Source organism: Nannospalax galili, unplaced genomic scaffold, assembly GCF_000622305.1.
Source record: "Nannospalax galili isolate Female #2095 unplaced genomic scaffold, S.galili_v1.0 scaffold113, whole genome shotgun sequence".
Classification (NCBI taxonomy): Eukaryota; Metazoa; Chordata; class Mammalia; order Rodentia; family Spalacidae; genus Nannospalax; species Nannospalax galili.
In genome coordinates, this window is record NW_008335444.1 from 5,559,837 (window position 1) to 5,572,659 (window position 12,823).

Below are 12,823 nucleotides of genomic sequence, written 5' to 3' on the forward strand. Positions count from 1 at the left end.
AGGTTCTCTCTTTTGATTTTATATTGGAGTGGCCAGATTGCTTTTGTCTTCAGGAGTTCCCACAGAGGCCCAAGTCAGATAAGGATCAGATGCTCTCCGGCTTTCTTCTAAGGTCTGGGTCCCTCCAGGAAAGATGCTGGTCTCAGGAAGCATGTGATTGTGCCACCCAGGGAAGTAAAGGGAAGTGAGGGCAGGACCAGGCTGAGAGGGTTCCTGGGGTAGTCAGGGAAGAATTGGGTTGTTCCATGCAGAGGATCAGGAAGCAGTGGTGACTCTGGTCTGAGAGGTTAGCCCCAGTGTCTGGTGTGCCAAGACAAGAGATGGGCCTGTACCCAAGATGGGAGGAGAGACGAGTCAGGGGAGCTGGGAGGGTGAAAAAGGCTGGGGGAGTCAAGGCACAGTGATCACGCTGGACTTACCCAGGGAAGGTGCTGGCACCAGGATGCTGGAGGCTGGGCAGCCCAGGAAGCAAAAGGGGGGTGAGGCCGGGACCAGGTACAGCGGGCTCCTGGGGACCAGGAAAGCTGCTGGCACCTGGACACCCCTAAATTTTTCCTTAAAATTCCTCTATGTTTATTTTGTGTGTATGTAGTGCATTTATTTTATGTGTATTTGTGCTGTGATGTGTATTTGTGGAGCTGAGAGAACAACTTGTAGGAGTCCATTCTCTCCTTCCACCACATGAGTCCTGGGAAGCAGACTCAGGTCTCTGGGCTTGACAGCAAGAGTCCTTACCTACTCAGCCATCACTCTGGCCCTGAACCTCAGTTTCTTAAAAGGATAATAGTATCTACATTGCCTTCATTATAATCTTTTTTTTAAAAAAAGTGTATGAATATATTGCCTTCATGTATGTAAGCACACCTTTGTTGTGCATTGCCTGTGGAAGTGTATGCCAGAAGAGGGCATCATATCCCCTGGAACTGGAGTTCCAGTGGCTGTTAGCCACCATGTGGATACTGGGAATCAAACCCAGGTCCTTTGCAAGAGCATCCAGTGCTTTTAACTGCTGAGCCATCTCTCCAGCCTTGTCATTATAACCTTGCATTAAGACTGATGTGTGTGTGTGTGTGTGTGTGTGTGTGAGAGAGAGAGGAGAGAGAGAGAAAGAGAGAGGAGAGTACTTTGAATAAAAGTATCCATGTAAGGTATTGAAGTTATCAGCTTTTCAGCTCTTTCTTCTTTGGGATTCATGTGGATTTAGAATCTACTCAGCATTTTAGGTTTTTGATTTTTTTTTTTTTTTTGAGACTGGGTTTCCCTATAACCCTGACTTGGAACTCACTATGTAGACCTGGATGGCCTTTGATCTCACAGAGATCCACCTGCCTCTCCCTCCTGAGTGTTGCGATTAAAGGTGTACACCTCCATGCCCAGTTAAATTTTTATTCATTCATTCATTCATTCATTCATTCATTCATTCATTTTGAGACAGGGTCTCCCTGTAGTCCCAACTGCCCTGGGACTTGCTGTGCAGATCAGGCCTACCATGTGAGTGTTGGAAACTGAACCCAGGTCCTCTGCAAGAGCAGTAAGTGCTTTTAACCACTGAGCTGTCTCTTCAGCCCCTGCTCAGCATTTTAATGTTCCTTTTTCAGTAATTTAGTTTCATTTAAGAATGCACATTTCATGTAGATGGCTTGTTTGTGGAAGCACAGTTCATGCAAATTTTAATACATATTTTATTCTTCATTTTTCTCACCCAGAGCACTATTTAGTAAATTCCAACTTGGCACTGTAAACATTTTCATGAGAATTTACATAGCCTTGGAGGTGTTCATTCTCATTATACAGTCTAGATTAGCCTTGAACTCACCATATAGGACAGGCTGACCTCAAACTTGAGATCTCTTGATTCAACCATATGCTAGGATTATGCACATGGGCTACACCCCCAGCTCCCTATGGTGTTTATCATATTTAGAAAGACTTAATATCCCTGGAAGTAAAAGGGTTAGGGTTAGGAATATGAACATGAAAAAAATTGTATTGTTGGCATTGCTTTTGTCAGGAAATAGAGAAACCTTTGGTCCTAATTAGTGAAGGCTAATAGAGTTGCAAATTAATAATAAATAAATGATGAGGGACTGGAGAGATGGCTCGATGGTTATGAGCACTGGTTGCTCTTGCAGAGGACCCAGGTTCGAATCCCAGCACCCACATAGTAACTAATAACCATTCATAACTCCAGTTCCAGGGGATCTGATGCCCTCTTCTGACCTCTGAGGGCATTGTATGACATGAGCATACTTACATACATTTAGACATAACACTCATACATATAAAATTAAATTTTTTTAATTAAAAAAATAATAAATGAATGATGAAACACCTCATCTGCATCATATTTAAAAGCCCCAAATGTGCTTTGCTGTGCCTTGAACTCCAAATGCCGAAGTACGTATTCATGTCAGATTCGCAGAGATAACATTGATCTTCTCACACAGGTTTTTCATTAACCACGGAGCCAGTGTGGGTATTGTGAATAGTGAAGGTGAAGTCCCTTCTGACCTTGCAGAAGAGCCAGCCATGAAAGATCTTCTTCTGGAACAAGTAAAGAAGCAAGGTAAACTAGGAGACTGGGCGGGCTAGGAGAGACTCTCACACTGCCTCTTACAGAACATAATCCATTTGCTGTGTAGAGCTCTTGATTCTCATGTGACAGGACTGTATTAAATCTGTCTGCACTGCATTAGTCATCAATTACCAGTGCCATGTATCCTCCTAATAACTCACACAAGAATCAGCCAAAGGCCAAAAGGATGACCAGGCATTCCTTATCTTTGCTATTCTGAGGCTGTATACCCGTTCTGTAGTTAGGAGTGACCAGAAGAATAATGTGGACAGTTCTTATTGTGTGTATACATTATATTCTACCTGTACACATTGTGGAGTCTAAAGAAAGCATAGATACAGTGTGACCAAATTCAATTTGAGACTTTGCATTTTTTCTTTGGAAAGCTAAAAGTGGTTCTGGAGAAACTATTTATTAAAACTTCTGAAAGAATCTTTAGCCATACTAACCATAAAATTATTCTGGTCATTTTATTTTTGTTGTTTGTAGATTTTTTGTTTGTAGGTTTTTCTGTTTATTTGTTTTGAGACAGGATCTCACTATGTAGCCCCAGCTGGCCTGGAACTCATTATGTTATTCCAGGCTGACCTCTGACTCACAGAGATCTGCCTGCCTCTGCTTCCCAAATGTTGACTACCATGCCCAGCATTTATGTTTTTGAGAGACAGAGTCTTACTTTATAGTCTAAGGTGCCTGGAATTCACTCTGTAGCTCAGACTGGCCTCAGATGTGCAGCAGTCCTTCTGTTTCAGCCTCCATAGTGCTGGAATTACGGGTGTTGAATCATCGTGCCTGATTCTAGTAGTTTCTTAAGATAAAAAAAACTTAGATTAGAAGAATATACTTTAAAAATGTATGTTCCTGTTTTGTAGTTCTAGAAGAAACTAATTTCAGGGAATAGGGTGGGTTCTCCTATTAAGCACCTCAAGTTTGTTTGTTTTTATGTAGTGTCTTGCATGGGCTATCGTTGGACATTAAGACTCAAACGCCTCAAACCTCCTCTTCTCTACTGTATTATAGGCATGTACTATCACACCTAGCTTCTGTTTCTTTCGATTAAAAAGTAATGAATAACTATAGGCAGAAACCAGGGAGGATAGGTCTTAGGAATTCTGCTAAAACTATCAAGAAACTCTGACCATGATAATACAGTGATTGGGGAGAGGGGAGGCTCTGTTAAACAACTTTACACACAACCCATAGTTCCTCCAAAGCGCCAGAGGCCTTTCCTGCTACAGTCCTTTTGAACACTTAGGGCCCTTCGGTCACACTATTTATTTACATTTTATCCAAAGCTACTTTTGTGCTGTAACATCACAGTTGAATGGTTCTGACAGACCAGAGGGCTGGCAGATCTGAAAAAAATGAGTATTTGGCCCTTTATAGAAGGTATCCTAAGCTGACCTTAAAGTGATGGATGTTTTAGGTCATGTTACTGTGGTCCATATGTGGTCTTCATGCCTTCTTGAATTAACAACTTTTGTGCTTAGTTTACTCTCCCATCCCACAAAGTTTCATCTCCTAAAATATGTTTACAATTTACATTTTAAAAGTAGTTTTAATTTGAGAATCTACTTTTTTTAAAATTTGAGAATCTGCTTTTTTTAAAATTTGAGAATCTACTTTTTCTGATTGCTAACTCTTGCATTAAGGAGTATGCTTTGTTGAAACAGGCATTCAAATGTATGCTTAACTTCACAGCACTGTTCATTCTTAGTCTATCTAAATAGGCTTCCTCTTTACCCTATCCATGCCCCCAGATCAGACAAATAATTCTTTGGGAATTCATGGCTTCTTATTTGAGAGTCAAAAAGAAGAAGACTAAGCACAGATAAAGTCTTCTTATGAGTATAAAACCTTTTGAATGGGTGAATTTGTATTTGGAACATTGCACCATTTTGTGTAATAAGGAATGTCATACCCCAAAGCCCCTCTTTACTGGTATAGATATTGGACAGTTGGTGGCTAAAGCGAAGAACTCTTGGAGTTCCTCCATATGACTGTAAGGGAAACAAAGTCTACATTGAAAGTGGGCTGTATTTTTAACTTCAGATCACTTACTAATCTCTGGACTACAGCATGTAACTTCAGGTAAGTATATTTACGTACATATGGAAATGAGCTTTAACAGCAATTTATTTTTAAAAGTATATCATACCTGAAACAAAGTCTTTTCATAACAATTTTATAGAATAATGAGTAGAAAAGAAAAGAAAAGCCAAGAACATCAGGGAGTTCTAATGGCACCTCTGCTACTAACCATGTTTCTGGTATACAAAGCACCTAGCCTGTTTATTTTCTCACATGGTTAATGGGAATAGAATTATCTGTTATATTTACCACACAGGATTATTGAGAAACTAAGATCATACAGCATGCAAAAGGATTTTGAATTTTATAGTTTCTTACAAATACTTTAAAATAAAAATAATGTCCCCTCTGACTTTTATTTTATTTTTTTATTTTTTTGAGACAGGGTCTTACTGTGTAACCCTGGATGGCCTAGAATTCACTATGTAGACCAGGCTGGCTGTGAATTCACAGAGATCCACCTGCCTTTCTGCCTCTCAGGTGTTAGGATTAAAGGAATGCACCGCCATACTCGGCCCCTCTGTTTTTTGTGTTCTGTTGAAAATGATGTTAGCTATGTTCTCTTAATAGATCTGCATTATATAATATTTAGCCTGTTGATTTAGCCTTTGTAGAACCATTAATTTTGTATACAAATTCCAGTATTCTTCTAAATTTGATGAAATTTCAACTTGATGGCTAAACTGTTATTTAAGGAAATACGTGTTTTGAATCTAAAGAAAGCATCTTGTTAGACTTCAGTGGAACTTTAGTGATGCTGACTCTCTGGTATCGGGTTCTGTAGGAGTTGATCTAGAGCAATCAAGAAAGGAAGAAGAACAACAGATGTTGCAGGACGCCCGCCAGTGGCTCAACAGTGGGAAAATAGAAGATGCAAGGCAACCACGCTCAGGGGCCACAGCCCTCCATGTAGCTGCTGCCAAGGGCTACTCTGAAGTCCTCAGGTATTGTCCACGCACATCAAACAGGAGTTTTGTATAACTGGGAAAAGCTGAGATGAATTTCATTAGCAGAGGCTCTTAGATTTTTAACTGTGGTATGTTTCCCTTTTTGTTGTTTTCCTCTCTATCCATGTTTGCTGGTGTTCCTCCATGGGTGCTTTCCCTTCCCTTCCTCCTGTCACCCTACTTGCTGGGATGTATGACATGAAACAGAGTTGAAGTGCACTGGCGTAGGCAGACTGCTCTATGATTTATCATTAGTTTTCCTGAAACCTTCTCATGACAGTACAGACCTGTGATCAGACTTTTTTTTTTTTTTTTTTTTTTTTTTTTAGGGTCTCCCTGCAGCCCTTAGACCAATAGCACAGATCTCGAGTGTACAGTATCCAGCTTACTTAAGAGAGTTAGACTTGGAGCCAGCAAGATGGCTCGGGTGGTAAAAATTTCGGCTGCCAAGCCTGACAACCTGAGTTCAATCCCTGGGTCCCACACAGTGGAAGGAGAGAATTGATTCCTGCAAGTTATCCTCTGACCACCACTTGTATACAGTGACACATATACACACACTGAAAACAGACACACTTGTGTGTGTGCATACATAGCTGCACACACAAAAAAATTTAAAAATGTAATAAAGTTTTTAAAACGACAAAAAGTTAAACTCTACTATTTAACCTGTTTTATTTTTCTTTTTTAAAAAATATTTTATTTATCGGTGCTGGAGAGATGGCTCAGCGGTTAAGAGCATTGACTGCTCTTGCAGAGGACCTGGGTTTGATTCCTAGCACCCATGTGGGGGCTATGTACCACCCTTAACTCCAGTTCCAAGGGAATCCAAAGCCTTCTTCTGACCTCCACGGCATTGCACGACACGGGTGTACTCATATACATGCAGGCAATATACTCATACACATAAAAAATAAATAAAAATAATAAATATTTAAAAATATTTTACTTATCATTTTAATCCTATGTGTATGAGTGTGTTATGATCACATGTGTAAGTGTACCTGTGTTGTGCAATGCCCAAGGAGGTCAGAAGAAGTCGTCAAATGGGCACATAACTTGTTTAGCAAAACTGTCAAATCAGGGACATGAATAGGTTTTTTTGGTTTTATCATAGACTTTTAATTCAGGCTGGTTATGAACTCAATGTTCAAGATCATGACGGCTGGACTCCTCTTCATGCTGCTGCACACTGGGGAGTGAAAGAGGCTTGCTCCATCCTGGCAGAAGCACTTTGTGACATGGATATGCGGAATAAACTGGTTAGTGAGCCTGGACCTCTAAAAGGGCAATGAGATCGGTGGCTGGGTGCCTAGAATAGGCATAAAGCCTCCGTTCAATAGCCTGGTGACTGCTCTGGGGAAATATATGTCACTGGTAGCTATGGTGTTGTCCTCTACCTCCCTGCCCCCCACCTTTATTATTATTTAGAAGTATATTTGCTGTGTAAAATAAAACTCCACTAACCTAGTCATCTGATTCTACTCATGCTGAAGTCCCTAAAACAAGAAAGAAATAAAAAAGATATTTGCCTTTGGCAAAAAATGAACTTCAAGAAACCTAAAGTCACTGTCTCTGGTAAAGTATGAAATATTTTACAGATTTTTTTTTTTAACTCAGTCTTTCAATAGCTGAGCTCTATTCACATGGAATCATTTAAGAGTACCTGTAATCATTTAAGAGTACCTGACAAAAACCCTTGGGTTTGAATGCAAACAGTGTTGTTCAGTCACCTTCAGCATTTAGAAGCCCTGGGACACTCATCCCTTTCTCTGATTTTTCTAGAGTATAGACATATGGTCTTGTCTCCTTCATTTAACTCCTGAATCCAGGTTTCATTCGTAGACTGGTTGAGGATACTTAATTGTGCTATTTCCTTAAAAATATAACCTGCCTATCTATCCTCTTCTTACTTAAAGGAAAGTTATTTCTATTAGTCTTCAATATAGGTGTGCCCCAAACTTCCCTCTGAGGCTTGTAGACCATATGTTGAATTTATCAACACAATTAAGATTACTTTACACCAGTTACAAATAGGGATTCCCCTTGATTATTTGTCAAGGGACTGTAAGCATTAGATATGGTGCAGTGATTTCCCATTACTATTTTACACAATACAAAGCTTTCTATTTAAAGGATTTGTTGTCTTAAAGATGTTTCCTCTGTGATAGATGAAGGCTTCACATGTAGAGTAGGTGAATTAAGGAGGCAGCTATAGGTTGAGGATCTTGAATCCAAGTCTGAAATTTGAAATGTTCCATAATCTGAGTCTTTCTGAGACATGATGTCCCAAGTAGAAAATCCCACACCATGAAAGCACAAAAGTATTTAAAATATTACACGAAGCCATCTTTAGGTTATGTGTATATGTGAAACATAAATGAATTTTGTGTTTATACTTGGATCTAGTCTCAAGATACCTCATTGTATATATGCCCATCTTCTCAAATCCAAAGCACTTCTGGTTGTATTTTTGATAAGGGGGATTCAGCCTTTATCATAGGAATCAAAGGTAGTAAGTGAATGCTGAATAACCTCTGATAAGGTCACATGAGCAGGCATCTGTTTTCTGTCAGTCATGGTACACCTTTGCTCTGACAGGGCCAGACGCCTTTTGATGTGGCTGATGAAGGTCTTGTGGAGCACTTGGAGATGCTCCAGAAGAAGCAGGATGTGGTAAGTCTGGCTGATGTTTTCAAAGCTTTTCTAATAGTTTAAGTCTACTCTGGTCTCTCAGTCACATTTCTTTAGTTATGTCTATTGAGAGCTGAACAGGATATGTCTGCATTCCAAGGATGCTGTTTGTTCCCCTCAGGAACTATCAACAGTCTGCTCGAAGAAACCTTGTGTTAAGGTTTACTTATCGTAAAATAGCCTTCAAGCAGCTAAAAGTTAGAAATAACAAAATCACAATCCTTACCCTTGAGTTATAGAAAATGAGCACGTGCAAATTGGTGTCTCTTTTCTGATAGGGAGTACCACAGTAGGGGATATACCTTGTAACTTTTTCTTCTTCTTACTGACTGACTGACTGAAAGATGTTTTTATTTAAAATGCATTAATTGGGGCTCGAGAGATAGCTCAGGGATTAAGAACACTAGCTGCTCTTGCAGGGGACCTGGGTTTGGTTCCCAGCATCCACATGGTGGCTAGTAACTATCTGTAACTCCAGTTCCAGGGGATGGGACACCATCTTCTGACCTCCACACTCTTTGCGCCACATGAATGTACTTACATGCAGGCAGGCAGTACACTGGTACACATAAAGCTAAAATAATTTAAAATGCATTAATTACAGAGAGAAGTATATTTATTTCTTTTTTAAAATTGTATTTATCATTTTTATTTTATGTGTATGTGTGTATTGCTGCATGTAGGTAAGTGCACCCATGTCGTGCAATGCCCATGGAGGTCAGAAGAGGCTGTCAGACCCCCTGGGACTGGAGTTATGGACAGTCGTTAGCTGCCATGTGGGTGTTCTGATTCGAACCTGGGTCTTCTGCAAGAACAACCAGTGTTCTTAATGGCTGAGCCATCTCTCTAGCCCCAGTATATTTATTTCTTAACCATGAAATAGTCCAGTTGTTACTAGGACAGTACTTAGTTACTGTGATTCACATATTTATTCCAGATTGGTACAACATCCAGAATTCAATCTTCTTTCCTCCTTATATTAAAACCTTTATTGATTTCATGTGCCTTTCTGCTTAGTGCTCTGCAGAAGAGCTCCATAAATGTGCTGCTTATGTACAAACTGCAGAATGGAAAACCACCCTGCAGTACTCTGGTGACGAGTGAACAACTCAGATTTTCTGCCAATGAAGGAGAGTAATAATTTGAACAAGGAGAATAAAACTAAAGTAGAACAGAAAAAAAAAAAATCACTGACTTTCCTTTGTTATTTTTTTTCAATAGCTTGTAGTACAGAGCAGGTGAACTTAAGTTTAGGACTTAATTAAGGGAAATAGAGTTGTTTTAGGATCAGAAGATGTATAACTCAGTGATGTGACAGATCAGTGTAGCTAACCTCAGGTGTGTTCAGCATCATGTCTGGACTGGTGAAACAAATTCTTGTTTCTTTAAGGCTCAGTGAGAAATTACACACAAAGCTGAGACAAACAGCTTGTGGCATTTTGTTTTCTTCCTTGAGCAGTTAGGATCCCTACAGCTAGGACATTCCAAGTGCAGTGTTAGTGTGATTGTTTAGCAGCAATCGCCCTCCACATTCTCCAGCTCTGTTTTGTGCAGTTAAGTTTTTATGCTTTAAAAACAAACAAAAAAACGTTTTTTCTGAAATAATTTTTAGACTCACTTAAAAATTACAGATATACACGCATACACACAAATCCTTAACTGACCTAATTGGATTTTAGACATACATGATTTTTTTTTTTTTTCTTTCCTTCAATTGATTCCTTAGCCCAGACTGGTCTGAGTTTGCAGTCCTCCTGTTTCAGCCTCTCTAGTAACCGGGATTATAGGCCTGCACACTAGGCCCAGCTTCAGCACGTAACCTTACTATACTAATAGGAACAGTGTTTATCTTTGTCACGTGTATTGCTTTAGGCTCCAAGGATATAAATATAGTTTATCTAGAGCATACATTTAAATACCAGACCATTTTTCCCTAAGGACTTATTTTCTATTTGTTATCTGTGATTTTTTTTTTAGAATTAGTGCCAATTTATTTCAGTATGTGGATCATAAAGAATTCTTTCCGGTTTCCTTTTGGCTTTTTATCTTTCAGAAGCTAGACATTATTATTATTATTATTATTACTATTGTAAGGATTGGTGTGGGTTTTTGAAGGGGGCAGTTTTCTTGAAGTTCCAACACCATGGTTTTGCTCTTCTACCTTGGATGAAGATTTTCTTCTATTATGTTCTTCTACAGAGACTCAGTAATGGGTTTGTCTTTTTCTGAGATTCATCGATGTTCGTGATGTTGTTGTTCAGAATGATAGTACCATTGTGGTGTTTCTCAATAATGCTGATTTTTCATGAATGGTCAACTTCTTCCCTTTTCTCTCTAATATCTCAATTTCCAGCTTCGAAGTGAAAAGGAGACACGGAATAAGCTCATAGAGTCAGACCTGAATAACAAGTTTCAGAGTGGACTCTTCAACAAGTAAGACACAGGCTTGAAGAATGTAATGAACTTGGTGTGTGTGTGTGTGTGTGTGTGTGTGTGTGTGTGTGTGAGAGAGAGAGAGAGAGAGAGAGAGAGAGAGAGAGAGAGTCTATGTTTGACTTTAGTCAAATGATCTTCAAATGTGGAAATGTTTATGGGACAAAGAGGTAGCATTGTTATCCGGGGAAACACTGAGGATGAATGGATATGATTTACACTTAGAAATTGAGACTGTGAGGCAGCATCTCTTCTATCCTAGCCTAAGGGTTCTTTTCTTTAAAAAAAACTTCATTGAGAATTTCATACATGCATGTAAGGTGTTTTAATCAAATCCATGCCCATTCCCTCCCTCCAACACCTTCCATATCGCCCCGTCATTTTTTTCTGACAACTTCGTGTTTTCTTTCTTTTTCTTGCTTTTCTTTCTTTCTTTCTTTCTTTCTTTCTTTCTTTCTTTCTTTCTTTCTTTCTTTCTTTCTTTCTTTCTTTCTTTCTTTCTTTCTCTCTCCCTCCCTCCCTCCCCTTTCTTTCTCTCTCTCTCTCTCTCTCTCTCTCTCTCTCTCTCTCTCTCTCTCTCTCTCTCTCTCTCTCTCTCTCTCTCTCTCTCTCACACACACACACACACACACACACACACACACACACACCAAGTTCATTACATTCTTCAAAGGATTAGATAAACTCCCAAATATTTTCAACATTTTTTGGCCTTTGGAACAGAGTAGGTTGCTAAGAGGCCCAAGGACATTTTGACTTTTACCCAAGAAACTGGCTACTTTTCTTTCGAGTCTTTTTACCCTAACTGTGTAGCCAATTCCTATGTCCTATTCTTATCACACCATCCTCTAAAAAGGTTACCCAGCTTGCGAATAGGTAATCAGGACGCAGACTGCTCTGGCTTCTTCCATGCTGAATAGAGACACAGGGTGAGGCAATTGGAGTGTCCCTTCAGTGGATCTATCTAAAAGACTCCCAAATTACATAACTCTTATCTGTAAGGGGAAAAGAAAGTCCTTGACTGGTGAATAGGAGATGTGAAGGAGAAGTAAAGGCAAGAGTATTTAGCATTACAAGTTCTACACAGGGAACTAGAAAAAAGTCAGGACAAGGCAAATTTCAAATGTTTATATGAGAGTCCATTGGAATTTCTTGACAAGGGTTTCCAAATGCATCCCTCTATTGGGTTCCCCTTCATTTTTCTTTTGTCTGCCAAGGCTGGACTCAAGAGTGATAGACACAGGATTTGTTTTCAGCCACTTTGGTAACATTGGAGTGGTTAGAATCAGTGTCAGTTCCCTCTCAAAGGCTTCTAGAGAGGGGGAGAAAACAAATTTAGGCATCATTTTAGAACAATAGTGGGTTATCTCCCTTCGTGACAGATGGGCACTACAGTATTGCAGACCAAGATTTGAAGTCTTAACCTCTGAGCAGCACTTTCTGCTTAGAAACAAAATCACCAATGAGAAATAATTGTCTAAATAACATTTTATATGGACTTAAGCCTAATGTCTGGGAAGTATAATCCCTTGCACTCTTAAAGAAATATACTGATGACTTTACTCTTCGGTTATACTTTCCTTTTGGGTGTTTAAGACTATATAGTTGGCCCAAATAAATCATTTATTTTTACTCTTCAGGTCATTGGGGGATCTGTTCCTTAGGGGTTACATGGGCTTGAGAGGAGCCCCTGGCTCCTTTCTTTTACCAGTTCCATCTATGTGAAGATGAGTCAAAGGTCCTGCTCAACCATGGCTGGCTTCACTTGGAAACATGGAGGAAATGTTTCCTCTGAGTTGTCCATGTGGTGGGGTCTTGGCCTCCCTGAACAGGAGGACAGGTGAGTCACCACAGTTACAGGACGTTTTGAGAAATGCTCCATAATCCCTTGGAACTTAGTCAACCTTGGAGGGCAAGGAACAAAAACTGTCCTGTATGTCCCTCTGACCAGATTAGTATAGGCCTCAAAGTATGGCTGTTAAACATCCAAGAAGGTTTGTTCCACCAATCTGGTACTTTTAATTACCATGTGCTATGTAGATGAAGCTTGAGCAAAAACCAAACATTCTCAGATAAACCTTGA

The 12,823-nt window shown here is 39.6% G+C and overlaps 1 protein-coding gene across 7 annotated transcripts in view; it reads left to right on the top strand.

Moving 5' to 3' along the window:
• The window catches only part of Ppp1r12b (protein phosphatase 1 regulatory subunit 12B), a 264,563-nt gene that overhangs the window by 76,666 nt on the left and 175,074 nt on the right, over nucleotides 1-12,823 (top strand). For all 7 annotated transcript variants that reach the window (XR_003849129.1, XM_029562176.1, XM_029562177.1 and 4 more), the window contains exons 3-7: nucleotides 2,448-2,566; nucleotides 5,451-5,610; nucleotides 6,731-6,875; nucleotides 8,215-8,289; nucleotides 10,661-10,740. Coding sequence is in view for 6 of the 7 variants with exons in the window: in XM_029562176.1 (XP_029418036.1) it covers nucleotides 2,448-2,566; nucleotides 5,451-5,610; nucleotides 6,731-6,875; nucleotides 8,215-8,289; nucleotides 10,661-10,740 (579 nt within the window). In the remaining variant the exon portion in view is untranslated. The remainder of the gene's footprint in view (nucleotides 1-2,447; nucleotides 2,567-5,450; nucleotides 5,611-6,730; nucleotides 6,876-8,214; nucleotides 8,290-10,660; nucleotides 10,741-12,823) is intronic.